At 40.2% G+C, this 27,104-nt stretch overlaps 1 protein-coding gene across 3 annotated transcripts in view; it reads right to left on the reverse strand.

Moving 5' to 3' along the window:
• Positions 1-1,142: 1,142 nt before the first annotated feature.
• The window catches only part of PPP2R2B (protein phosphatase 2 regulatory subunit Bbeta), a 317,170-nt gene continuing 291,208 nt past the window's right edge, over positions 1,143-27,104 (reverse strand). For all 3 annotated transcript variants that reach the window (XM_088443990.1, XM_088443991.1, XM_088443992.1), the window contains exons 5-9: positions 26,309-26,486; positions 24,861-25,025; positions 4,526-4,695; positions 3,089-3,180; positions 1,143-1,828 (exon numbers count right to left, since the gene is read on the reverse strand). In XM_088443990.1, coding sequence (XP_088300116.1) covers positions 1,549-1,828; positions 3,089-3,180; positions 4,526-4,695; positions 24,861-25,025; positions 26,309-26,486 — 885 coding nt within the window. In that variant the 3' untranslated portion in view covers positions 1,143-1,548. The remainder of the gene's footprint in view (positions 1,829-3,088; positions 3,181-4,525; positions 4,696-24,860; positions 25,026-26,308; positions 26,487-27,104) is intronic.

Raw genomic sequence — 27,104 nt, forward strand, 5'->3', positions numbered from 1 at the left:
TTATTAACAGACGTTTAGTGCCCAAAATGCAAGCAGCAATCTAAGTATTATACATTGATTTATCAAAATAAAAGACACTTAACATAAGGATGATTAAATATTAAAATTAATTATCGCACATTATGCTTTCAGCCCATATCAAAAAGCCAAGCCCCAGTCGTGGTAGGGGAACTATATTCATTTGTGATCCATCAAGATAAATTTCTTACGGTATCCGCTTATCTGGAATTTCTGGATGGGGTCTCTCTTTAAAAAATAAAATGCAAAACACTTAACTCAGTTTTACAATGGTTATAGCAGTAAGGGTTGGATCCAGATAGGTTTACCTAATCCAATACCTTTTTATTGCTTTGGTGTGAGTGATTCAGAATTACACAGAAGATGCTTCCGCTGCTGGTTATCTTACTTGTGCTTTGTAGACAATAAACAAGACTGAATGTAGCAAACTTTATGCAACCAGCCTTCTTCACTATCTGGAATATTATTCCTGTTTTATAGCCGCCTATAATATAGTAGAAAACATGCAGAATTTAGGACATAAATCGTGTAAGCATCACAGCCTACAGCGATAGGCATATACAAGCATTCCTCCCAGCATTCTGATAGGAATCTTTGAATAAAATGCCATCAAAGTGGCAGTAAATTCTGTTTATTGATCAGTTTGTTTTTAGCCATAGTAGATACAAATACCAACTAAAATGTATGTCACTATATTTTGTAGTAGTTTCTTTTTCTGTATTGCCTGATTGTAACTAAAGACATACATCTGGTGACTGCTGTGTTTAGGTAGCAGTAAGAGAATGTATTATAAAGCAGACAGTAGAACACAATCACTGCAGCCCAAGAGAAGGTTCCACTGATAACATAACCCTAGCTGAGTAGCTTTAATGCCATAGGACACCAGATTACCTGTATGGCTATGGAGTCAGCTCTTTGGCTAGTTTACAGCCAAATAGCTTGATTGTAAAACCACTTGAAACTATACTGGCTTCATTAGCATCACCATTTGTTACAGAGCTATCTCTTGAATTCTTGGGAGTCAAACCCTTCCCAAATATGTCAGAAACGTCCAGTGTCTGCCAATTACATATAGTTAAAGATTTGTCCACAAATTCATGATTTAAGGATACAGAGAATTAAAACACGTTTGTAATGATCATCTTTTATTAAAAATTGAATTACCAATTAAAAAGTAATATTATATATGCCCAACATTTGTTTTCTCCAAAGTTTAATGCTGTTTAAACCCTTCATGCTACATGAGAGGCCAATAACACACTGCTATAGAGCATGTTTCAGAAACCTGTCGCAAGAAAGGTCGCCAACACAAAAAAAGAACACACAAAAAAATAAAAAAAAAATAAATCTGAATATCAGCAGGTTCAATTGTAATGAGGGGGTTGGTAAGCCTGTTTATTTTATCTATATCTCGGCTGAGGAAGAACTTGGAAAATGAAAACGAAAAACAAAAGTATTAGAAAACGGGAAGAGAAAATAAAATTAAAAAAAGGCTTAAAACTCATGGTACCTAGATTTTTTAATAGTGTTCTAGTTAACCTTGTCCTGAAATATATACAGGTTATTTGTGGCTGCCACTGCTATGATGTTTTCTGAAGGGTGCCAAGCAGTGTGGAGAATTTTTTTGCTAAAGTCCAGGCTGTCCACGCTTATTTCATCTTTTCTACGTTTGCCCCCAACACAGACTTTGCGTGGCTTTAGAATGGCTCTAGGCTTGCTGTTCTCCCTGGAGGCTTCCAATGTGACATCACGTTTTGTGTTGCGGTCAAACATTCTGAAGAAGTTGTTGTACGAGCCAGTCATTATGACACTGGAAAACAAAACATTTCGGTGTCAGCAATAGTTAAGTGAACTTGTCAGCACGCCCAGTGATCTGTACAGTTAGAATGGAGATGCTCAGAGGATACTGATCTGTATGTATCTGTCAATGGGTTTTCAGCTCAAGCACTCTACACAGAGGATAATTTAATAGTAGCCTTCTATTAAGTAGAGGAAATAAACAGGAATATTTTTAGACATTAAACAGTGTTTGTGGTAAGTGCCATTTTATTGTCAAATTATGTTTCAGTGACCAACTGTGTCTCCTTGAACAGTCTCTTTGTTGAGACCAAGCTGTCCTTTTTGTTTTTTAATATTTTAGTGTGTTACATATCATATTTGCACCGTAGACATGCAAGTGTTGGCTTCTTGTCACGTGCCTGAACAGTTGTGGTGCAAAGCCAATTAAATATTATGTAAGCTTAGGGGGCAAGTATGTATGTGCTGGCCATTATGGTGTTTGATATGGGATTTATTTTTCCTGTTCTTCTCATCTAGCCTTAATATGCCATGCAGTGCGATATATGCCTGGCATAAGTGAGTCGCCAGGTCCCATGCAACTCTGCCAGTGCTGAGCATCTTTTTTGCCAAAGATGCAACTAGGATGCACCAGGAGACTGTGCTGATTAATTTGATGTGTGACTGAGACTGAAAACGGAACTTGGTGTGGAAAAGACCGGGGCCGCTGCATCATAGCACTTCGTATGCTGATTGCGAGACTCAGTCACACACAAATATACAAGTGTCACATCAAATTAATCAGCAGAGTCTCCTGGTGCGTCGTAGTTGCATCACATTGCAACTTAGATGCACTTTCGGCAATGAGGCACTCAAAAAAAGACCCGATGCTAGCAAAGTCTCACTGGACTAGGTGCGTCAAGAGGGGCTGTTTGGCATGACTACAGCATAGACAAGTGAGGATACATCTGTAATTATATAGTAGATGTTCACTATATTCTGAAAATGCACAGTAAGACAATTATGTATACAAATTCTTATTTTATTTTTTTAACATGATGTGCTACAAGGCTGTAAAGAGAATAAAGTACCCATCTATACGTAAATAGAAAGTAACGCGCAATATGACCAGATTCATATTAATACAATAGACGTACAATGCATTAACTTTCCAACTAAGCTGCATTTGTTTTACATAGAGAGAATAAGAAATAAAACATTTTTAGTGGAAAGGATCATACATCATTGTGAATTCATGTACATACGCTGTTATAGAGAGCCAGTAAGTCCTCACCTGTCTGAGCCATTCCATACACATTCAAATTTGTCAAAAATGCAGTCGTTCTCATAAAGGGAACATAGTTTGCTGCGGAGGTAATCATGCACCTGAGACAGGGAGAGAGGATGGAGCTCCATCACTACTGCACGGAATACAAGCAATGGTCACACTGGTTGTACATGAACATTACCCAAATGCTTTTAAAATGTCCAACCAAATGAAATGAAAGGATATAAATACATGACATACAACTATTATACAGACAAAACGTAATGGTAATTTAGAAGGGGCATGAATCCCACAATAGCCTGACTTCTTTCACTGCTTTCACATAATCCTCTACCCAAACCACTTCAGTAAATAGCACTCTAGTTCTTAATATTTCACTACATCATGTAATAATAATAATGAATCTAGCAATATTGATTTGAAACCCTCCCCAGTACTGGCCGTCGCACATGCGTGATGAGTAGACTGTGCATGTGCGGAAATCCCGATAGGAGTGAAGAGATCGCTGATGCAGTCACTTGACTCCGAGCATATCACAGGGACGGGCTCCTTTCTGTGCTCCTGTCCCTGTATGTGCTATTTAATACATTCAGACGGTATTATCACATACCGCAATTTGATGTGATTTTGGGCGACAATATTGCACTCGGATCACTTTGAGTATCTGATTATTGATATATGGGCCCCTAAGACTTCTAAAATTTAAAAGTGGAAGTGTTCCCCATGGCAACCAATCAGATTCTAGCTAGCATTCTCAACAATGTATATCAGTGTTTCCCAAACTCATTCCTCAGGGATCACTAACAGTGCAGGTTTTCCAGGTCTCCTCACAGAATCATAAGTGAAATAATTAGCTCCACCTGTGGATCTTTCAAAATGTGTCAGCCAGTAATGAGTATACCTGTGCACCAACTAGGAAAAATGGAAACCATGCACTGTTAGTGCACCATGAAGAATGAGTTTGGGAAACACTGATATACATGACAAATAGATAAATGACAGTTAAAATCTGGTTGGCTGCTATGCTCAACAGCTCCACTTTTCCTTTGTCTGTAAATCTATCACTTTTCATTAAATACTATTTAATGTGCACAAATTGTGAAAATATGGGTCACTACAAAATGAGAAATGCTTCAGTCTTTACCAGATTTGCTGTGTAAGTAACGACAACAATGAACATTCCCTTTCAAAAAAAAAAAATTGGAACATTTTCCTGAGAATGTGATATAATGGACGTGACTCCCTCCTTCACCAATTATTTTTGAAACTTTAATAAACCATGGAAACTGCTGTAAATAATTTGACAATGTGATTATTTTTATTGTTATTTTATTATTTTAAATATCTACACAAGTCTTTTAAAATCATGGCTATTTCATATCAGTGTCTGTTGTTGTACTAAGTCTCATCTACTTATCTACAGGTATCGCCATGGTCTATTACCTGGTACGTCTCTATCGGCCGGTTCTCCATATTGAGGTCCCAGACTTTGACAGTAAGGTAGTCTCTGGTCATGATATACCGCCCACTGTGATTAAACTTTACATCTGAAATGGAAGAGATGATCTCGGAGAAGAACGACCTGTTGCTGGGATCCTCTGGTTCTTCAAACACTAAAATGAAATGACATTTTATTTTACTGACAATCCACCGTAAATGCAACAAGATTATTTACAGTACAGTAGTCATAACCCAAAATAAATTTTACTGCACAGTCCAATGAAAACTGAGCACTTTACATGATTAAGTGGGAAAATGTCTGTAAAATAATTAAGATTCATCCCTACAACTCAGACAAAATGTTAAAGCTGATAAAAAAAATAAAAACAATAGCGAGACTTGGCGCTATAGAAAAAACACACAATGAATGAGCAGAAGTCCTCAGAATATAGGAAATACTGGCAGTTATTAGATAAAAGTTATTTTCTTTCTATGATAATCCATAGATAGCTGTACAATCTACTCACCAGATGCCTTTAAAAGGTTACTTTCTCTCTCCTCCGTCTTTACGCTGCGCATACAGTATATTGTTAAAAAATTCTCCCACTTCAAATGTAGTTGAGGATTCTTTCAACAGCACTCATACATAACATGCAAAGAAAAAATCTGTAGCTCTGGAAGGAAGTTTATTATATTAAACAATTAAAAACTCTTCAGTTCACAAAGCAATAAAAATGGTTATTGCCCAGATGAAAAACTCAGGCAAGTGAATATAACATGCAGTGTGCAGTATATAGAGTACTAGCGTACTGGAGAGATGCAGTTACACAGCTTATCGCATGGATGTGTAAAATCCGGTTGGTAAGACAGAGCGGGGTAGCCGGCTGTCACCGCTACCGATGTGCCGCTGCCGGTCCATTCTTCCGGTTAGTCAGCTGTTCACACTGTATGGCTGGGTCAATGCATTTCTGTCCATCAAGTCTTGCTTTGTGAAAAGAAAAGTTTTTAAATTGTTTAATAAAAATAAAACATACTTCACCAGCTACAGATTTTTTATTTGCATATTTTGAGTGCTGTTGAAAAAATCCTGAGCTACATTTCAAGTAGGAGAATTTGTTTGGAATATATACACAGCGTAAATACAGAGGAAAGAGAAAATACGGAGGAAAGAGAAAATAACCTATCAGAAGCTGAAACCTCACCTGCATCTGGTGAGTAGACTGTACAGCTATTTAAGGTTCACAGGGCGGAATTCAATTGTTTTCGCGGCCCGCAGCGCCCATCTAAAGTGACAGGAGATCGCGGGCCGCTATTCAATTGTGCCAGCTTTTCACGCTGATCACACCCAAAGTGGTCGGGTTTAGCCGCATAAATCGGCTAACCCCGACCAAAGTGCTAGGCGCGATCGCGAAAAGTGATGTTTGGGCGCCCAAACATGTCACTTTTCAGCTCTCATCCCCCAGGGGCTGCGGAGCTGCAATGTAGCGCTTGGCAGCTGATCGCGCCCGACAGGAGCAAGAATAGAATAGCTCCGTCGGGCGCGATAGGGGATGAAAAGAATTGAATTCCGCCCACAGAAAGAAAGTAACTGTTAATCCAAGAACTACTATACTCAGTGGACTTGTGCTCATTCATTGGTGCACTTTCTGAACAGATGTTTATGTAGAGGACGATGGATTAACTAATTGATGTCTGCAAGAAATTCTACATTTATTTTTAAGGTAGTGATTTCTGATTAATGAAACAAGTCAGACCTGGATGTGGAAAGAGGTCTTTCCTTGTTTTTACTACTTGCAAGGTAAGCGGTGTGTCCTGTACCATCAATGTTCCTAGTTATTGCATTCTCACATGAATAATCACTTCTCAAGCTACTGTGTTGTATACGGCGATGGCATGTACAGTAAGTCACTAGCCTCACCTAGAAGTGTGGGAAAAATTTAGCACGGCTGCATTACACTATGGCAACATGAAAGTCCATCCTTTTAAACATATTAAAGCCTCTTGAAATAAGGTATTCACATGCTTGTACAAAGTTTATATGAGCATTCTCCTAAAGAACAGACCTGAATTATTAAAAACTAACAATTATGTGTAGTAATATGCAGATTTATCCTTATTTGCATTCTGTTTTTTTTTTCTAATTCCCAAATGCTGTTATATGAACCAGCTACTGTACAAAGCAGACATTGCCTCCTATATTCCCTGTACTGCACTTGGCACTAACAGATGGGGCATTTTAATAGATGGGCCAAATAGTAGGTGTCTGATTTATTTTATAAAATATGTTTTTATGGAAATTTGTACAGAAAAAAAGGTGAGGATGGTAGAGGACAATATACAGATTTAATCAGTAAGTAGAAATTAGCATCAGTACCTTAAAGGTACTGTATTGTCAAATTACAAAGTAGCTATGACAAATCAGATAGAATATAAGCACGATATATGATTTATCAGAGGGGAGAGAGTACAAAGTAAGGTCCGGCCTCAGGGCCCGTAGTGTCATGAAGTTTAGAATCCAAAAGTATGAGGTTTTTTATTTTTTTATTTTACGGGTGACATTCATGGCATATCGGCTTTTTAGTAATGCTTTCGTCATTCATTTTGCTCCTGACGAAGGTGCCTTTGAGAGCGGAATCGCGTTGAGCTGACATTCCTATACATCTACCACATTCATTATTTCACTATGGTGCTGTATTCTACTATCCACTGGTTGCTGTCTGCATGTGTTCTCAGCAGCAGCTGAACTCCAACTAGTCGCCTTCTAAGAGTGGGGAGCTCCTGAGGCAGACGCGATCACCAGGAGAAGTCATACAGCCCAGACGTTCGTGCCGCCCATCACCTCCAGATGAGTAGCTAAGCTCCAACTGGCTACCCTGTGAGAGTGCGGAGTTCATGTACCAGCCGTAATCACCGAAGGTGCCACACTGCCAAGACCCTCATGTCGCCCACCACTCTTAGGCGGACAGCGGCGGTATCACTATACTCAGCCCACATCCAGTGATTAAGCTGCCGGCAACTACACCTAAGCCGAGAGGACATTACCTGCGGCATCCAAATTTATAGCTGTATGGAAACCACACTCCAGATATTTCAAACCAGAACCACCTACACAACAGGACAGTAATCTACAATTAGCCTATATAATGTGCACTTTGATTTTATACAATAATTGGCTTAAATACCTTTGTGGTTTTCAACATATCTAAAAGTGTGGAACCGATACAAATTGATACTTGCACGCCTTAATCTGGGCGGACATTAATTACTGTTGCAAGTATTTGTCACATTCTTTCCAGCTTATTATAAGACAAGTGGATTATTTTGTTTTTGCTTTAATATAATTTTTTATACATAATTAATAATAACCACAGATATATGTATGTATATGTGGAGTATTTAATGTGTCTTGTCATTAGGATATGAATATGTCTTTTAAATGAGTAAAATTCATCTATATTTAATTACATTTTTCTGGTATATAATTTGTATGCACAGCCACTTCTTGTAAATATTTAAGCACTATATCATGGGCTAAACCAACTTTCTGATAAACTGCTCTTATGGACAATCATCAGCATTTTTATTATTTTATTAACATTGAAAGGTGCTGTAAAAGGATGAGTGATCTGTGCATGTCTACAACCATGGTCAAAAGTTTTGAGAATGACAAGTATTGGTTATCACAAAGTCTGCTGCTTCAGTTTTTATGATGGAAATTTGCATATTCTCCAGAATGTCATGAAGAGTGATCAGATGAATTGCAATTAATTGTCAAGTCTCTCTTTGCCATGACCATGAACTTAATCCCAAAAACAACATTTCCATTGCATTTTCAGGCCTGCCACAAAAGGACCAGCTGGCATCATGTCAGTGATTCTCTCGTTAACACAGGTGAAAGTGTTGACGAGGACAAGGCTGGAGATCTGTCATGCTGATTAAGTTAAAATAACAGACTAGAAGCTTTAAAAGGAGGGTGGAGCTTGAAATCATTGTTCTTCCTCTGATAACCTTGGTTACCTGCAAGGAAACATGTGCAATCATCATTGCTTTGCACAAAAAGGGCTTCACAGACAAGGATATTGCTGCTAGTAAGATTGCACCTAAAGCAACCATTTATCGGATCACCAAGAACGCCTAGCAAGCGACAGGACCGTCTCCTAAAGTTGATTCAGCTGCGGGATCGGGGCACCACCAGTGCAGAGCTTGCTCAGGAATGGCAGCAGGCAGGTGTGAGTGCATCTTCATGCACAGGATGCGAAGACTTTTGGAGGACGGCCTGGTGTCAAGAAGGGCAGCAAAGAAGCCACTTCTCTCCAGGAAAAAAAAATCAGGGACAGACTGATATTCTGCAAAAAAGTACAGGGATTGGACTGCTGAGGGCTGGGGTAAAGTTATTGTCTCTGATGGATCCCCTTTCAGATTGTTTGGGGCACCTGAAAAAATTCTTGTCCGTAGAAGGAAAGGTGAGCGCTACCATCAGCCCTGTGTCATGCCACTAGTAAAGCATCCTGGGACATTCATGTGTGGGGTTGCTTCTTAACCGAAGGAGTGGGCTCACTCACAATTTTGCCTAAGAACATAACCATGAATAAAGAATGGTACCAAAACATCCTCCAAGAGCAACTTCTCCCAACCATCCAAGAACAGGTTAGTGACGAACAATGCCTTGTCCAGCATGATGAAGCACCTTGCCATAAGGCAAAAGTGATAACTAAGTGGCTCGGGAACAAAACATCAAAATTTTGAGTCCATGGCCAGGAAACTCCCCAGACCTTAATCTCATTGAGAACTTGTGGTCAATCCTCAAGAGACGGGTCGACAAATAAAAACCTTCAAATTGTGACAAACTCCAAGCATTGATTAGGCAAGAATGGGCGGCTGGCAGTATGTAGCCCAGTTGATTGACAGCATAACAGGGCGAATTGCAAAAGAAGGGTCAACACTGCAAATATTGACTTCTGCATAAATTTAATGTAATTGTCAATAAAAGCCGTTTGACACTTATGAAATGCTTGTAATTTTATTTCAGTATACTGTACCATAGCAACATCTGACAAAAAGGTCTAAAACACTGAAGCAGCAAACTTTGTGAAGAACATTCTCAAAACTTTTGGCCATAGCTGTACATCTACAATGTAATCACAATAGGCTTGAATATCCACTAGAGTAATGCAGAATAAAGAAAACAACCAGGTGTGCAATAAGTCTTCCAAAAGGGGATGCCTATTTCATGTGACTGCACACAACCACATGAGGTCTTCTACTTGTAGCTCCATTCAGGGCCTCAGTATGGTAACTATGGAAACTGGCATTTGGTTAGTTCCATCATACCTAATAATGACCAATCACTCAACTTCTTTTGACAGCATGGGGTGCACTGTGCAAAGGTCAGGTCTATGCACACTCATAACACAATCCTACTGAGATGTTTACTCTGAATATAAAGGCTTCATTAAAAATCATTCTTGTATTAAAATTATATACTGCCCTTCCCCTGTATGACTGTTATTCAACAGAGCATACTTCTTTACCCGCCACTTTTCAGTCTTAATTTGGTGCATCTGTGACTTCTAGTTTTAATTGTATACAATATATAATCTGTGAAAAATAGCTAATGACCGTTCAGGGGGGGTAGTAGTGTGTGAGTGTTGGGAGCAAAAAATTAAGTACGTCTATTATGGTGAAGTCATGGATGTGGAAAGGGTGCCCTATAATGTCAGCTCCCATGGGAAGGGTCCTCTCTAAATTAGCTCTCATGTCTGCCCATCAACCTCATACGTCCCTGCCATAGCTTATGTTTAATTACGGCTAGTGTAAATTGCTTGTGCACGATTCTTTCTTAATTGCACCTCACATTGCTATCATGTGTTCTTGTAGTCATGTATACCTCCCAACAATTTATAGTTAAGAAGGGAAGTAAAGAGTCGGGACTTCACAAGTGCATCTTCGGTGCGCATGTGCAAAAAAGGGGCATGGCCTTGTGCACACTAGACCATGTTTGCGTGTGACGTTTTAGGGACGTGACCAGGGGTGCCATGAGGGGGTAGGTAAGTAGTAAAGGCCCGAGCCAGATGGAGGAGTCAGTGGCACATCGGGCAAGGAGAGAGAGAAGACTGCTGCTGTTCAGTGGCAGCAGTCTCTCCCCCCCGCCCAGAATACGCTGTTGTGTGCTGGGCTATGGAGGGTCCAGCCTCTTGTCTCTCCCTACACCTGTATCTGCTCCCTGGCCATGAGGGACACATCTGTTCCCCTTTTTCAGGGCACTTTGTACTTTTTAAAAGAAAAAAATTTGGGAATTACACCAAATGTATTAATTATGCTATTGAAGACATGGGGTGAAGAATAATGTTAAATATATTTTGGAATTTAAATATTTTTTTTTTAATTTTTACAAATAAAATACATAAAATGTGAAATTTAATTTTAGCTTTTTCTCATCTTATCATTCATTTTACCTTGTATGGTACCCTATTTTCTCCTATAGGCAGAATTTGGAACTGTTTTTTTAAACTGAACTCCTCTACCATGCATTTAATAGTACATGTAATACATTTAGTGTCAGTCCACCTATTATTTAGAGCTGCAGACAGCGCTGAATAGGGAAACGCTACTTGATAGATAGACAAACTCATAAGTAATATGAAGTGTACTAGGAAAATGCAATCTATTCCATCTAAAACTGTTCTTACTGCGCAAGATTCCCAAGACTGTCCGAGGTCTGTAGATTACAGTCTCAGCCTTCTATTTTCGAGACCCTACTAACTATCACTTACACCTCTTGTGTAGAAACCAGAGAGCCGCATTACTCAGGTCACAGACTTGGGGACCAAAGCTTAGAATGAAAAAATAGGATTATTCAGCTGCTGCCATATAATCTTAACTTTATAACTAATGCAGATTTTGAGCTATGGAACCTTGTGAATGAATATGGTAAGTTAAAAGAACGTAATTTGTGGAATCACAATCAATCATGCCTAATGCTAAATTTTCAATGCAGATTCAGTGTGTGTGGTAACGAATGCTACATACTTCCTGTGCGGTAACTAGGTTTGTATCTCCGCAGTCTCCGATCAAATTAGAGAAGGCGCAGCGAATAACTGGTTGACTGATTCAGTCAGAAATATTGGTGTTTCCCTCTCTTAAAAATTATGATAAATAGCAATGCCTGGAGTAGTATCCCTCACTTTCTCTCCTCTGACCTTCTGTCCATTATCCTAGGTGACTTCAATAGTCCAATTGATATCCCCACAGAATCCTCTGCCTCCAAACTCCTTACCCTCACATCATCTTCATTTGGTCTCTACCAATGGACCTCCTCACCCTCTCATGTGAATGGGCATTCGCTTGATCTAGTCTTCACTCACCATTGTAATATTTCTGATTATTCCAACCTCCCATTCCCCCTCTCTGACCATCACCTTCTCTCTTTTAACCTATCCCCCTCTTTATCCCCTCCTAAGTCCACCATCACTAAGCGTAATATTTAGGCTATCAATGCAGTTTCTTTTTCTTACCTGCTTGACTCACTTCTCTCCACTATCCTCTCTCTCCTGCCCTGAACAAGCTGCTTCCCTATACAAATGCCTCCCCTTACTTCTGGTTTGGACTCTGTTGCTCCAGCAATCACTACTCACCCTCGCAGATCCACACCACAACCCTGGCATTCCAAATGCACCAGAAATCTGCAAAAGTGTTAAAGAATCGCCGAGCAACAGTGGAGAAGATCACGCTCTGAGGCAGATTTTCTCCACTTCAAATTTATGCTCTCATCCTACAGTGTTGCCCTTTCCCTCTCTAAACAGTACTATTTCAAGAACCTCATCTCCTCCCAGTCCTCAAAACCCCAGCATCTCACCACCTTCAACTGTCTCCTCTGTCCACCCCCTCCTCGCCTCCCCTCCTCACCCACTGCCCTTGACTTTGCTACCTACTTTACATCTAAAATTCATTCCGTACGTCAGGACATCATATCCCACCAGTCACCCAGCTCTACACCTCCTCCTTTCCCAGATCACCCATCCATTTTACTGACTCGGACATCCTTCTCCCGTGTATCTGGAGAGGAAGTCATGGCCCTCAAGCGGGCCCCCTACCCTTCCACATACCCCCTTGATCCCATCCCTTCACGTCTCCTCCTCTACCTCTCTCCTTGTGCCTGTTCCCATCTTCTCAATCTCTCTCTCTCTCATCTGGCACTGTCCCTTCTGCATTCAAACATGCCCTTGTCTCCCCCATTCTAAAAAAACCTACCCTTGATCCTAATACTCTCTCCAACTACCGTCCCATCTCTCTCCTCCCTTTTGCCTCCAAGCTCCTTGAGCGTATTGTCTACAACCGCCTTACCACCTTTCTTTCCTCCTATTCCCTCCTTAACCTTTTTCAGTCTGACTTCTCCACTCTACTGAAACTGCCCTCACAAAAGTCAGCAATGGCCTCCTTTCTGCCAATTCCAAGGGCCACTACTCTCTGCTCATTCTCCTTGTCCTATCTGCTGCCTTAGACACTGTGGACACCCTCTCCTGCTGCAAATCCTTCACGCCCTTGGTCTACATGACACTGCCCTCTTCTGGCTTTCCTCCTCCCTCTCTGACCAGTCCTTCTCCGTCTCCTCTCTTGACTCCTCTTCCACGCCAGTGTCCCTTACAGTAAATGTTCCCCAAGGTTCTGTTATTGGACCTCTACTATTCTCCCTCTAAACGTCCTCTCTAGATGAACTCATCAGCTCTTTTGACCTCCATTATCATCTCTATGCTGATGATACTCAGATCTACCTTTCCTCCCTCTCTCTCCTCACTCGTAAATCCAGCTGTCTCTCTGCTATCTCTTCCTGGATGTCACAGCGATTTCTTAAACTTAATATGTCTAAGACTGAGCAGATCATTTTCCCACCCTCCAACATAACCTCACTTCCCACTATTTCTTTAACAATTGATAGCACAACTATCTGCTCTAGCCCCAAAGTGCACTGTCTTGGAGTTATCCTGGACTCCTCCCTCTCCTTCAAACCACATATCCAGAGCCGCTCACAGTCCTGTCGTTTCCATCTCAAAAATATTTCCAAGATTAGATCTCCTCTCACCCAGGATGCTACTAAAACCCTCATACACTCACTAGTAACCTCCTCCTATCTGGCCTCCCCAACTCCCATCTCTTTCCTCTCCAGTCTGTCCTCAATGCTGCTCCTTGACTCATCTTCCTCTCCAAACGCTCTATATCTGCCTCCCATCTCCTACAAGCCCTCCAATGGATCCCTTTCCCTTTTAGAAGCCAATTCAAGGTTCTCACATTTGCTTACAAAGCCCTCAGCCATTCCTCTCCCATTTACATCTCTGACCTCATCTCCCTTCACTCTCCTGTCCGCCCTCTTCGCTTAACAAATGCACGCCGCCTCTCATGCCAACTGATTACTTCCTCCCACTCCCGCCTCCAAGATTTTGCCTGTGCTGCTCCCGACCTTTGGAACTCTCTTCCTCTCCTCATCAGACTCTCCACCTCTTTACAATCCTTCAAATGAACTCTCAAGACCCACTACTTCAACAAAGCTTTCCAGCTCCCATTCTAACTTGCTGCAACATCCTCTTCCTCCCTGTTTACCCCATCTGTGTCACACCTGTTTGTCTGCCACTCCCTTTTAGAATGTTAGCTCTTACAAGCAGGGCCCTCTCCGCTCTTGTGCGTCTCCTTACTTTACTTTCATCTTACCCCCCCCCCCCACCAGGGCACCTAACACTTGGTTGCTTAGGCTCTGTTGCATATCTATGTGTTATGGTCACTTATGTAACAATGCATATTATCCATGTCCTTGTCCTATGGTCACTTATGTAGCAATGTATATTATCCATGTCCTTGTCCTATATTGTACTGTAAGTCGCTTGTCAAATTGTATATGTACTTTGCAAGGACCTTCGGAACACTTGTGGTGCCTTATAAATAAAGTATAATAATATAAATAAATAAATAAATAAATAAAGGGAAAAATTATTTCTAACTACAGTGTGTGCTGGTCTTTTTGGTAGTTTATAAACATGTACTGGATGGCTTATTTGAAGATTACATTTACGCTAGGTTGTGAGATCTTGCTTTTTGTAACATCTTCATGGCTGGCTGTCTTTAAAAAGGAAAAAGGGCTTTTTTCTTTGTTCCAGGTTTATTTTCATTGGGAGTACAATACAACTATTGATAGATTTTCCAGGTACATAGAGGTGTGCTGACACAGCATTCGTGTTACATACGAATGCTGGGTATTCACTATGTGATATATATTGTTTGTACAGTCGACAAATGACATATCGCTAAGTGTCACCAGCTATGTATGTGAACATCGTTCACAAACGTATCAACTGCAACACAGTCAATTCCCTAAATGTGGGCCGGATTCAGAGATGGACGCAATGGCGATTACGTACGTATATCTAGCAATCAAATTAGTGTCCATCTCTGAAACAGACCCAGTGTGTACAGGCGATCAGCCGACTGACCCGGACCCGGAGACTGGCCGCAGGATCCACCTTTAAATGCCTGTCTAGTTATGATGTCTGGCTAGACATATCGTGCAGCCGACTGGTCAGTGTGTATAGCTTACCAACATTGATTGCTCGGTCGGCAGGATGGTCGGTCAGATGTATACTCATCCTAAAAGTATTGAACGTCATTCACACTTAAAAGATTTAACAGAGTAGATGTTTTCCTTCTAATCCTTAGTCACCTGAAGTATTTTGGTTATTATAATATGCAAAATGATTTGCGATTACATCTGGTTTTATGGCACATTGCGGAAGCTGAAATAATATCCCTGGTAGAAGTAGCTCACCCTTAGTTTTCTAGATCTAGTTAACTTAAAATACTTCATCTACTGCTGATATGCCAGTCTGGAGCTACTCCAATGCTTGATTCCTGAAGGGGCCACTAGGGAAATGAATTGGAAGGGACAGGTGATGATTCACATTTCCTATTCCATCTAACAGGAAGGCCTTGTTTGTTTTGTACTGAGACTACTTCTCTTTTGTCAATCTCATTCTGCATTTTTATTAAAGTCTAAAGTTATTAAATTTCCCCACTGTCTGACAATTCATCCATAAAAGTCAATGTTACTTTTCATTTTCAACTCTGATGAACTGTCTCAATTGAGCTTTGCCCGTCAGCTGAACAGAAATTGACTTAAAGCTGCTGAACTCAGGAAGGTGGAGAGAAAAAAAATAAATCAATCACAAATGTCAAGGGAGAGGTGCAATTGAACTCTTCTTTTGCTGGGTGAATGATCTTCTCTATTCACAGGACAATAGAATAATAAGGTGAAAACAAAAATCCCAAACATGATTAATAAATAAATCCACTATTTCCACAGATTCACCAATTTAATGCTATGCAATACACATAGACCCTTGCACATTGCATGGACCTTAATTAAGCTATGTCCAATCTAGTGGAGTTCACTTCTGGACTTTTCTTTTATTAGTTGGCTAACCATGTACAGTCTGGTGCATAAATATTGGGACATTGACAGAATTTTCATATTTTGGCCTCCATTCACCACCACAATGGCTTTGAAATGAAACAAACAAGATGTGATTTAACTGCAGACCTTCAGATTTAAGTTGAGGGTAATTACATCCAAATCAGGTGAACGGTGTAGAAATTACAACGGTTTCTATATGTGCCTCCCACTTTTTAAGGGGCCAAAAGTAATGGGACTATCAACTCAAAAGCTATTTCATGGACAGGTGTGGGCTATTCCCTCATTATTTCATTATCAATTAAGCAGGTGAAAGGTCTGGAGTTGATTCTAGGTGGGACATTTGCATTGGGAATCAGTTGCTGTCGACTATCAATATGAGATCCAAAGAGCTGTCACTATCAGTGAAGCAAGCCATCATTAGGCTGAAAAATCAAAACAAACCCATCAGAGAGATAGCAAAAACATTAGGTGTGGCCAAATCAACTGTTTGGAACATTCTTAAAAAGAGAGAACGCATCGGAGAGCTCAGCAACACCAAAAGACCCGGAAGACCACGGAAAACAACTGTGGTGGATGACAGAAGAATTATTTCCCTGGTGAAGAAAACCCCTTCACAACAGTTGGCCAAATCAAGAACACTCTCCAGGAGATAGGTGTATATGTGTCAAAGTCAACAATCAAGAGAAGACTTCACAAGAGTGAATATAGAGGGTTCACCACAAGATGTAAACCATTGGTGAGCCTCAAAAACAGGAAGACCAGATTAGAGTTTGCCAAACATCTAAAAAAGCCATTAAAGTTCTGGAGAAGGAAAGGAACTGCTCATAATCCAAAACATTCCACCTCATCAGTGAAGCATAGTGGTGGTAGTGTCATGGCATGGGCATGTACGGCTGCCAATGGAACTGGTTCCCTTGTATTTATTGATGATGTGACTGCTGACAAAAGCATGCAGAATGAATTCTGAAGTGTTTCGGGCAATATTATATGCTCATATTCAGTCAAATGCTTCAGAACTCATTGGACAGCGCTTCACAGTGCAGATGGACAATGACCCGAAGCACACTGCAAAAGCAACCAAAGAGATTTTTTAAGGCTAAAAAGTGGAATGTTATGCAATGGCCAAGTCAATCCCCTGACCTGAATCCGATTGAGCATGCTTTTAACTTGACAAAACTGAAGGGAAAATGCCCCAAGAACAAGCAGGAACTGAAGACATTTGCAGTTGGCGCCTGGCAGAGCATCACCAGGGATGAAACCCAGCATTTGGTGATGTCTATGCGTTCCAGACTTCAGGCTGTAATTGCCTGCAAAGGATTTGCAACAAAGTATTAAAAAGTGAAAGTTAGATTTAGGATTGTTTAGTTTGTCCCATTACTTTTAGCCCCTTCAAAAGTGGGAGGCACATATAGAAACCGTTGTAATTCCTACACCGTTCACCTGATTTGGATGTAATTACCCTCAAATTAAATTTGAAAGTCTGCAGTTAAAGCACATCTTGTTTGTTTCATTTCAAAGCCATTGTGGTGGTGAATAGAGGCCAAAATATGAAAATTCTGTCAATGTCCTAATATTTATGCACCTGACTGTATTTGTGATCAGATAATTCTGCTATAAAGCATTTTAAACTTCAACTTTCACTCCCCTTGACTATTTCAGCCTTTATCTTCTTTTTTGACCATCTCTGTTCTTCACCAGTGCTGCACAACCCCCATGCCAGGCTGCCTATTCCTGCCACCATACTGTTAAAGTCAAAACTCTAGTCCTTTTCTTTGAAACTCTCAACAAAGCTGTAATGTCTTTACTCCCTTGAACACCACTCCACCCAATCTTAGTTCTGCATCCTTTTTTACTATCTTTTATTCCTACCTTCAATACTTCTTTTGTGCTGCATCTACCCACCCAAACACTTTCCCTCATTCTAACAAACTTCAACAAGTGTGTGCTGCCCCTGAACCTCTTTAAAGATGGTTGTGACATTGTTACCTGTGGTGCTTAGTACTACAAGGTGACACTTTGATCTTGTTGCTCTCTCAAAGCTCAGCTCAGCAGTAATGAACTGAACAAACTGGCAGCAAATTAAGAGAGCTGCTGCTTTATTCTGATTCAGCGCTAGACTGACTCATGTGTTTGCAATCTTACTTCCTGTACTGTAACCAATATTTGCTTGATTACTCACCCCATTGTAAAGAGTATTCTAGCAGTTTGATGAGACAATGATATACCTGGAATCGGGTACAAGACTGCAATACTTTAAAATTATGTGCAAGTAATGCAATTTAGCCATAGCTATACTGTGAGAATGGAAGGCTGTAATAAAAGTGTTTATTGCTGAAGTGGACTGCATTGCATGTTCTACCGTGTCCTTAGCTTCTCCTTCATGCTCATTACAATTCCTGGGTCACACACTGAGAAGGTTAGGGCATTAGCTTCCACCCGATGCTTCAGTGAACCAACTAATGTGTATTGTACAGTTGTATCCTTCCCTTTAAGTTAATTAAGGGACACTTCCCTCTGCTGCCTGTCACTCTCTCCCCATATTATAACACAATATAATGATGTCCACCTGCTAGTGAGAATGGAAAAATGTATAGGCCATATAAAACACAAGTGATGTTAATGTATGTTATCAACTCCTATAAATTACATCTGTATAATGTAGTTCTGAAGTCACCACTTCAGTGAAAGCTGGTTTATTATAAGAAAAAATGCTGTGATTTCTGTGTCCTGTATAAACACACACTGGCTACAGCCTATGGGGTCTATTTACTAAACCTTGGATGGAGATAAAGCCCCAACCAATTAGCTCTTAACTATCATTTGCAAACATAGCCTGTGACATGGCAGTTAGCAGCTGGTTGGCTGGCACCTTATCTCCATCTACTTTTAGATCTTTATGTCTTCATATAGTTGCAGAATTTCCTTGTAACTTACAGTAGGAGTGCATTACCCAATATACCTGCATTGGCTGTGGGAGAGCAGGCAGCAATATAAATACTACATTCATTTGTGATATACTGTACAGTGCATCCAGAAAGTATTCACAACTCTTCACTTTTTCCACATTTTGTTATGTTACAGCCTTATTCCAACCGTAATTTTTATCTTCAAAATTCTACAAACAATACCCCATAATGACAACGTGTAAAAAGCTTTTTTTTGCGATTTTTGCAAATTTAATAAAAAAAAAAAAAAAAAATCACATGTACATAAGTATTCATAGCCTTTGCTCAATACTTTGTTGATGCTCCTTTGGCAGCAATTACAGCTTCAAGTCTTTTGAATATGATGCCACAAGCTTGGCACACCTATCTTTGGGCAGTTTCGCCCATTGCTCTTTGCAGCACTTCTCAAGCTCCATCAGGTTGGATGAGAAGCGACGGTGCACAGCCATTTTCTGATCTCCCCAGAGATGTTCAATTGGAATCAAGTCTGGGCCCTGCCTGGGCCACTCAAGGACATTCACAGAGTTGTCCTGAAGCCACTCCGTTGATATCTTGGCTATGTGCTTAGGCTCGTTGTCCTGCTGAAAGATAAACCTTTAGGTACATTTTGGCAAACTCCAGGTGAGCTGCCATGTGCTTTTTACTAAGGAATGGCTTCCATCTGGCCACTCTACCATACAGGCCTGATTGGTGGATTGCTGCAGAGATGGTTGTCCTTCTGGAAGGTTCTCCTCTCTCCACAGAGGAATGCTGTAGTTATGACAGAGTGACCATCGGGTTCTTGGTCACCTCCCTGACTAGGGCCCTTCTCCCACGATCGCTCAGTTTAGACGGCCAGCCAACTCTAGGAAGAGTCCTGGTGGTTCCGAACTTCCTTCATTTATGGATGATGGAGGCCACTGTGCTCATTGGGACCTTCAAAGCAGAAGATATTTTTCTGTACCCTTCCCCAGATTTGTGTCTCGAGACAATCCTGTCTCGGAGGTCTACAGACAATTCCTTGGACTTCAGGCTTGGTTTGTGCTCCGACATGCACGGTCAAGTGTGGGACCTTATATAGACAGGTCTATGCCTTTCAAAATCATGTCCAATCAACTGAATTTACCACAGGTGGACTCCAATTAAGCTGTAGGAACATCTCAAGGATGATTAGTGGAAACAGGATGCACCGGAGCTCAGTTTTGAGCTTCATGGCAAAGGCCATGAATATTTATGTACATGTGATTTTAGTGTTTTTTTGTTTGTTTTTCTCTTTATTAAATTTGCAAAAATCTCAAAAAAACTTTTTACACGTCATTATGGGGTATTGTGTGTAGAATTTTGAGGACAAAAATGAATTTATTCCATTTTGGAATAAGGCTGTAACATAACAAAATGTGGAAAAAGTGAAGAAGTGGTGTGAATACTTTCCGGATGCACTGTATATCACAAATGAATAGTATTTATATTGCTGCCTGCTCTCCCACAGCCACACATACTCTTTCTGCAACTGTACACAGAAACTCACCTGGCTCCCTGGACCCCCCTGGCTATTCAAGGAACTCTGTATTAACCCTTTCTGCCTGCATCATATTTGCCTGTACTATATCTGTAATAACTATCTTTGCCTGTACTTTCCTGCAAAATAACGCTCTCTCTACCTGCATAATTATCTATATAAACCCTATTGAAAGCTAACACTACATAACCATAAAATACATTTTCAAGTGCTTATCAGATAGATTTTACAATCTATCAAGGATCTGCAAGTGCAAGATAAAGGCTTATAACTCCTCATATAACACACTCACACTAGGTAATCTTAATTTAATTTATAGATATACATCTACACCAAAAACATAAGATAGGGCAACGAATCTGAAATCATCTCTCTCTCATATCTCCATGCTCATAGGCATGCTCACACATTATTATTACTACCAGTTACTTATATAGCGCGCACATGATTGATAATATCCGAAATGAAATGGTATGCACTTCCTCAGCCAGGGTCTTGTTCAATTCCCTACCTGAACCCAGTGGCATGTTCTCATCATTTGACCCCAATAATGAACTACACTCTTCTCAAATCAGTAAAGCTCTGTCTCCTGTGCTCATTCTACACTTAACTGAAATCTGTAATCTCTCTCTTTCTCTACTGGTATCTTTCCATCACTGTTCAAGCATGCAGTGATCACTCCCATTTTGATAAAACAAAATTCTAACCCCAACTCTCTCAAATTACCGTCCTATTTCCCAAGCTACTGGAGAGACTTGCCTACACTCGCCTCACACACTTTGTTAACACCCACAACTTATTGGATCCACTTCAGTCAGGCTTTCGTTCCCAACACTCCACTGAGACAGCACTGACTAAGGTAGTAAATGATCTGGTCACTGCCAATGCTGAAGGCCATTCACTTCTAATTCTTCTAGATCTCTCTGCTGTCTTTGACACTGTTGACCACTCTCTTCTCATACAAACACTACAATCCATAGGTCTTCAAGGCACAGCCCTTTCTTGGTTCTCATCCTACCTATCTAATCGCTCTTTCACTGTTCGCTTTTCTGATTCTACCTCCACTTCGCTACCGCCATCAGTTGGAGTACCGCAAGGTTCAGTATTAGGTCCTCTGCTTTTCTCAATATATACCACCTCTCTTGGCAAACTAATCAGCTCTTTTGGTTTTCAGTATCATCTGTACTCGGACGATACTCAAATTTACCTATCCTCCCCAGATTTGTCACCATCTGTGCTGGTCCGTGTCACTAAATGTCTCTCTGCCATTTCATCTTGGATTTCATCTCGCCACCTCAAACTTAATATATCCAAAACAGAATTAATTATATTTCCACCGGCCAATAGTAGTTACCAACCTGATATCTCTATTACTGTTGACAACTCGACAATCAACCCCACCCCACAAGCTCACTGCCTAGGTGTCATCTTTGACTCTGAACTGTCTTTTGTTCCCCACATACAATCTGTCTCTAAATCCTGTTTCATACATCTAAAAAACATAGCCAAAATTTGACCATATCTTACGTAAGACACTGCAAAAACTCTTAATACACGCAGTCATAATTTCCTGCATTGACTATTGCAATAGTCAATTGCAATGGTCTTCCCAAAAACAGGCTCTCCCCACTACAATCCATTTTGAATGCAGCTGCAAGGTTGATCTTTCTCACCAAACGTTCAGTGTCTGCTGATCCACTCTGTCAGTGCCTCCGTTGGCTGCCAGTCTTCTACCAAATTCAATTTAAAATACTTACACTCACACATAAAGCTATTAACCAAACCACACCAACATACATCTCTTCACTTATCTTAAAATATCTTCCAACCCGACATCTCCGCTCTGCACAAGATCTGCATCTCTCATCCCCGCGCATTTTTTTTTGGGCTGCACCCACCCTGTGGAATGCCCTCCCACACACACTAAGATCTTCCTAGTTTCCAAACATTCAAGCGTTCTCTGAAAACTCACCTCTTCAGACAAGCTTATCAGATTCCAGAACTACCGACCTAACCTTTTATAGCTCCCTATCTAACTCTCTTCTTATAGCAAACACTTATCACATCTTCTCTTTCTTCAATTTAACATCCTTCTAACCCTAGGCCAACTTTCCAGTGTGATTGGATTATACAGCCCACCAAGAACATCTGCAATCGGGCTGGACCAATTTGCAATATGTAGCACCTATCTTTGTGTATCAACACCTATTTCCCTATAGATTGTAAGCTAAGCTCACTTACCCTTATGTATGTCTTTTATGTATGTATGTCTTTTACAACCCAGTATAATGTTGATTCAAATTGTAAAGCGTGACAGAATTTGCTGCGCTATATAATATGTTAATAATAAATAAATATTCTGCAGCGCTTTACAGAGAATATTTGGCCATTCACATCAGTCCCTGCTCCATTGGAGCTTACAATCTATATTCCCTATCACATGCGCACACACATACACGCTAGGGCTAATTTTGTTGGGAGCCAAATAACCTACCAGTATATTTTTGGATTGCGGGAGGAAACCAGAGCACCCGGAGGAAACCCACGCAAGCACAGGGAGAATACACAAACTCCACACACTTAGGGCTATACCTATTTGGAGACAAAGGACAACATCATGGCTACCTTTCCATGAGTCTCCACCCCTCCCCCACACATAGCAACACAAAGCACACCAATATCTCTCTCTCTCTCTCGCTATATATACATATATATATACACACACACACATACACAGATTTCTATCATACAGACACAGTCACTTTCACACACACACACAAAAGAATCCCTGAATGTATATACACAAAGGAGGATTAATGGAATACGATGCTTACTTAGCAACTGGATGGGATACAGTACTGAAATTAAGTTAGAAATTCACTTCTGATTTGTTACAATATGCTGTATTATCTTAGTATTATTCGCATGTAAACCATCTATTACCTTGCAATTCCCGTTTATGGGAGTAAAATACTTTTTATATCATGTACATGGTCTTTAGATAACAGAGTATGATTTCAAAGTTTAATTAATATGCAATAATACATTATGGGTAAGATAATCAGGTGACTTGATGGATTTCGTCAAGGGATAGTTGGGCGGTTTTGGCCAGTAAAAGCTTGCCTGTTTAGCTCACATGAAGCTTTGGTTGTAATGCATATAGCGTAACAGCGGCTACCCTTTTTCATGGTAAAAGACGGAAGCAATAAGAAGACTGTAGGGAAGATTAATAAAGTAATCCAGGGGGGGGTCACATATGTAGCAATATTAGACAGAGAAAATAGATTAAAGAGGAAAGTATTGAGTCATATTCCAATAATTATAATCGTCACTATTGATGAAAAGAATATTTTGTGTAACTATTATTACTATTAGACCCTCGGAGAGGAGGTCGTGCAGACCAACGAAAAATACACTTCCACAGTAAGTGACTGAGTCTATAAAGGGAACTTAGCGTGGAAAAAAAAGCTGTGACCACTGCATCATAACACTCTGTATGGTAATTGAGAAACTCAGTCGCATACAGATATACAAGTGTCACATATCAAATTAACCTGCTGAGTCTCCTGGAGCGTCTTAGTCACATCGCATTGCGACTTAGAAGCATCGGCACTAGCAGATTCTCACAGGACCAGGCACGCCAAGAGAGGCTGGTTGGTGCGACTAAGGCAAAGACGAGGGAGGACAGACACATCTATAGGTATTTCCAATCACACTACTGTCTGTTATCAGGACTAGATCTTCTTAATGATTTGTATCTTGGATTACATCCTAAGATAGTCTGTTAATAGAAACTACAACAAATTGTCTAAAACTTAATTTCCATGTATCTGATTTGAGAACCTTGAGGAAAGGGCAGGTGAATGTTCAGCATTAAAGCTACATAAAACGGAACAGTAAGAATCAATTTGGCAAGAGTGACAGTGTTGCCAGTAATAAAAACATGTGGTAGAATACTTATTAAATAATAAATTAACATTTATGTGGCAGGCGTTTGTTCCCAATTACTTCGCTCTCTAATGCTGGTCTCTAGAGAATGCTTTGTGCTTTTATCATGGTCATTTTTTAGGGCTATACAATTTAATAGCTAATGAGCACTCTAAAACATCCACTGTCTTTACATCACTACAAAACAAACTAGAAAGGAAAAAAATATGTAAATAAAAAAACTGATTTATAAGACATCTGAGTGTGTACACATTAAAAATAGCAAAGATATCACCCTCAGTAAATTTACATTCCATCCAAAGTGTATATAATATGTATAATTGTTCTAACATTCTTTTCATAAAACACCTTTATGCTCCTGTCTTCCTATATACATAGGTACAGTAAGTAGCGAGAAAACTTACCTGGAGTCCAGATGACCTTACACCTTTGTGACATAAACCAATGAAAATGCAATGAATAGAATAGGAATGTAATTGAAAGCGTACTCACACTTTGAATGCTTATCGCATAGAGCAGACGATCGCATGTCACAGAGCCGTATCGTTCCTTTACTGCTGCTATATACAAATGTGTTGCAGTGATGAGGGTGGAACTCAGCAGCTGTTATGACTTCTGTAAGTTCTTCCATATTGGTTGGTTTAATGTCCACAATATCTGATGGTAGTTAGGTTAAGGGCATAGATGTTATTTGGGAAACAGGGAACAACATAGAAGGCTGGAGTTGCTCAAGATGAATTGGATATTTATACAACCAATAGATCACTGAAACGTGCAAAAAAAGAAACACCATTATTTTCTCAGACATTAGGCATACTTATGTTTACCACTCTTACTTGCAAACCTGCAGTAAATCTCCATAACTATCTGTCACCTCAAAAAGAGAAGGCAGCCATTTTGTTGCACTATGCTAATATTTATGGTAGCGCACCCAATAAATTCACGAGAATTACACGTGTCCTCATACACTGTTGCTCAAGTTGTGCCAAAGACCTGTTATGCCATTCATCAAGTTGGTAGTGTTACTGTACGCCATCCTGAGATGACGTACAGCACCTGAATGTGTTCACCAGCTGTGTCCTCCCTGCTTGCAGCAGAGGATGCTGCGGAGACACTGGGGAGAGGATGCCAGGAGGGAGAGGGGACATTGGGGAGAAATGACACAGACGGCCCCACAGACATGGAGCAGCACTGAGACCGCAGTCGCCGCTAGGGTGATCAGAGTCACTTGGAGCTGGGGGAGAAGCTGCATCAGGAAGAAGTTTCCCTACAGACAGGACAGATCCCTGCATTCAGCACCAGCTCACAGCTAGAAGAGTCTGACAGTGCGACACTAGGGGAAGCAGAGGTGATGGTAGTGGGTAGTGGAGGAAGCAGGGAAATATCTTGCACTTCTGAATAGCTTTCTCTGCAGAAAGAGCACCTTTTCGGAAGTGATAATTTAGTAAAAGAGGCATGATTCTCCAATATTTACATTGAACTCGCTGCTCGTTCAATCCTTAATTATCACACATCACATGATTAATAGGTCCCTTTGAGTGGTGTTTCGCTTCATCAGCAATGTAAATAAGACAAAATGTAAAGAGCAGTACGGAACGCTACATCTCTTGGAGCGTCTCAGGAAGGTGTGCGCCATATGACGTATAGATGCTAGTTGTTTGAAGACATTTCTGTAGAGACATAACTGATACAATCCATCTCTCAATGATTTCCTAGCTAATTAAAAGGCTGTATTCTCAACAACATGGCACCCTTCACGATGTGGAAGAAATAGGTACCTGGAGAAATAAATGTCTCAAAGTGAATTTTCCATACCACGTACTATATATATAATATATATATATATATATATATAGTTTGTAAATTGTTGCGCCCCAGACATTATAGTAGTCACAAAATAGTTTATGGAAGGGTGCTTTGTCTGCCAGCACAAAGGATACTAAAACTTCGATTTGTAATCTCTAGATTCCACAGATTTATCCTCAGGTCATCCGCCGACATGTATGTCTCACAGTCACTGTTTACCGATATAGAGTTAATGTGATATGTATGTGCATTGGAAAACACTCTTCTGGGTGTGGCCTCTACCATTAGATCCATGGGCCTTAATACAGGTACCTAGAATGAAAAGAAGGAGATATTTATTAAAGAAGTCATTATGAGACATACTGGCAAAAAAAAACCAGAAATGAGTTGTAACCCACAGCAATTAAATATTCAATGTATCCAGTCCACTGCAAATTAAAGTACAATAAATCTGTCTCTAATGAATAACGGCACATTATCATAATGTGATGTCATTTGTACAGTGTTCACAATACATGAGAATATTTTAATTTACTGGATTCAGAAACTAAGAAATGAGCATTTTTATACAAGACCGTTTGCTCAAGGATGGTAATATGTATGTCAGTCATTTGCATGGCATAGTGCTTATAAACAAAACTACAATTGAAATTTACAAGTCATGCATATATAATCTCAAAACTGATTGGAGGTCTCCAAAAAATGTTTTTACCAAACCCCCAATCCCTTCACCCCAAAACATCTGGATGTTTCAGAAAGCAATCTGTGCAATGAGGCTTCTGATGTACTCTGTCTTATAGCACAATGTGCCATCACTCAGCAGAGACAAATGCATAGAAATTGCATATTCCATGCTACTGTAGTGTTCACGTTAATGATTTTTCCACAGAATGTAGTGAACCAATCCACAGTTACCAGAAAGGCGATTCA

The sequence above is a fragment of the Taudactylus pleione genome, unplaced genomic scaffold (genome assembly GCF_031769625.1).
Source record: "Taudactylus pleione unplaced genomic scaffold, aTauple2 ptg000342l, whole genome shotgun sequence".
Taxonomy (NCBI): Eukaryota; Metazoa; Chordata; class Amphibia; order Anura; family Myobatrachidae; genus Taudactylus; species Taudactylus pleione.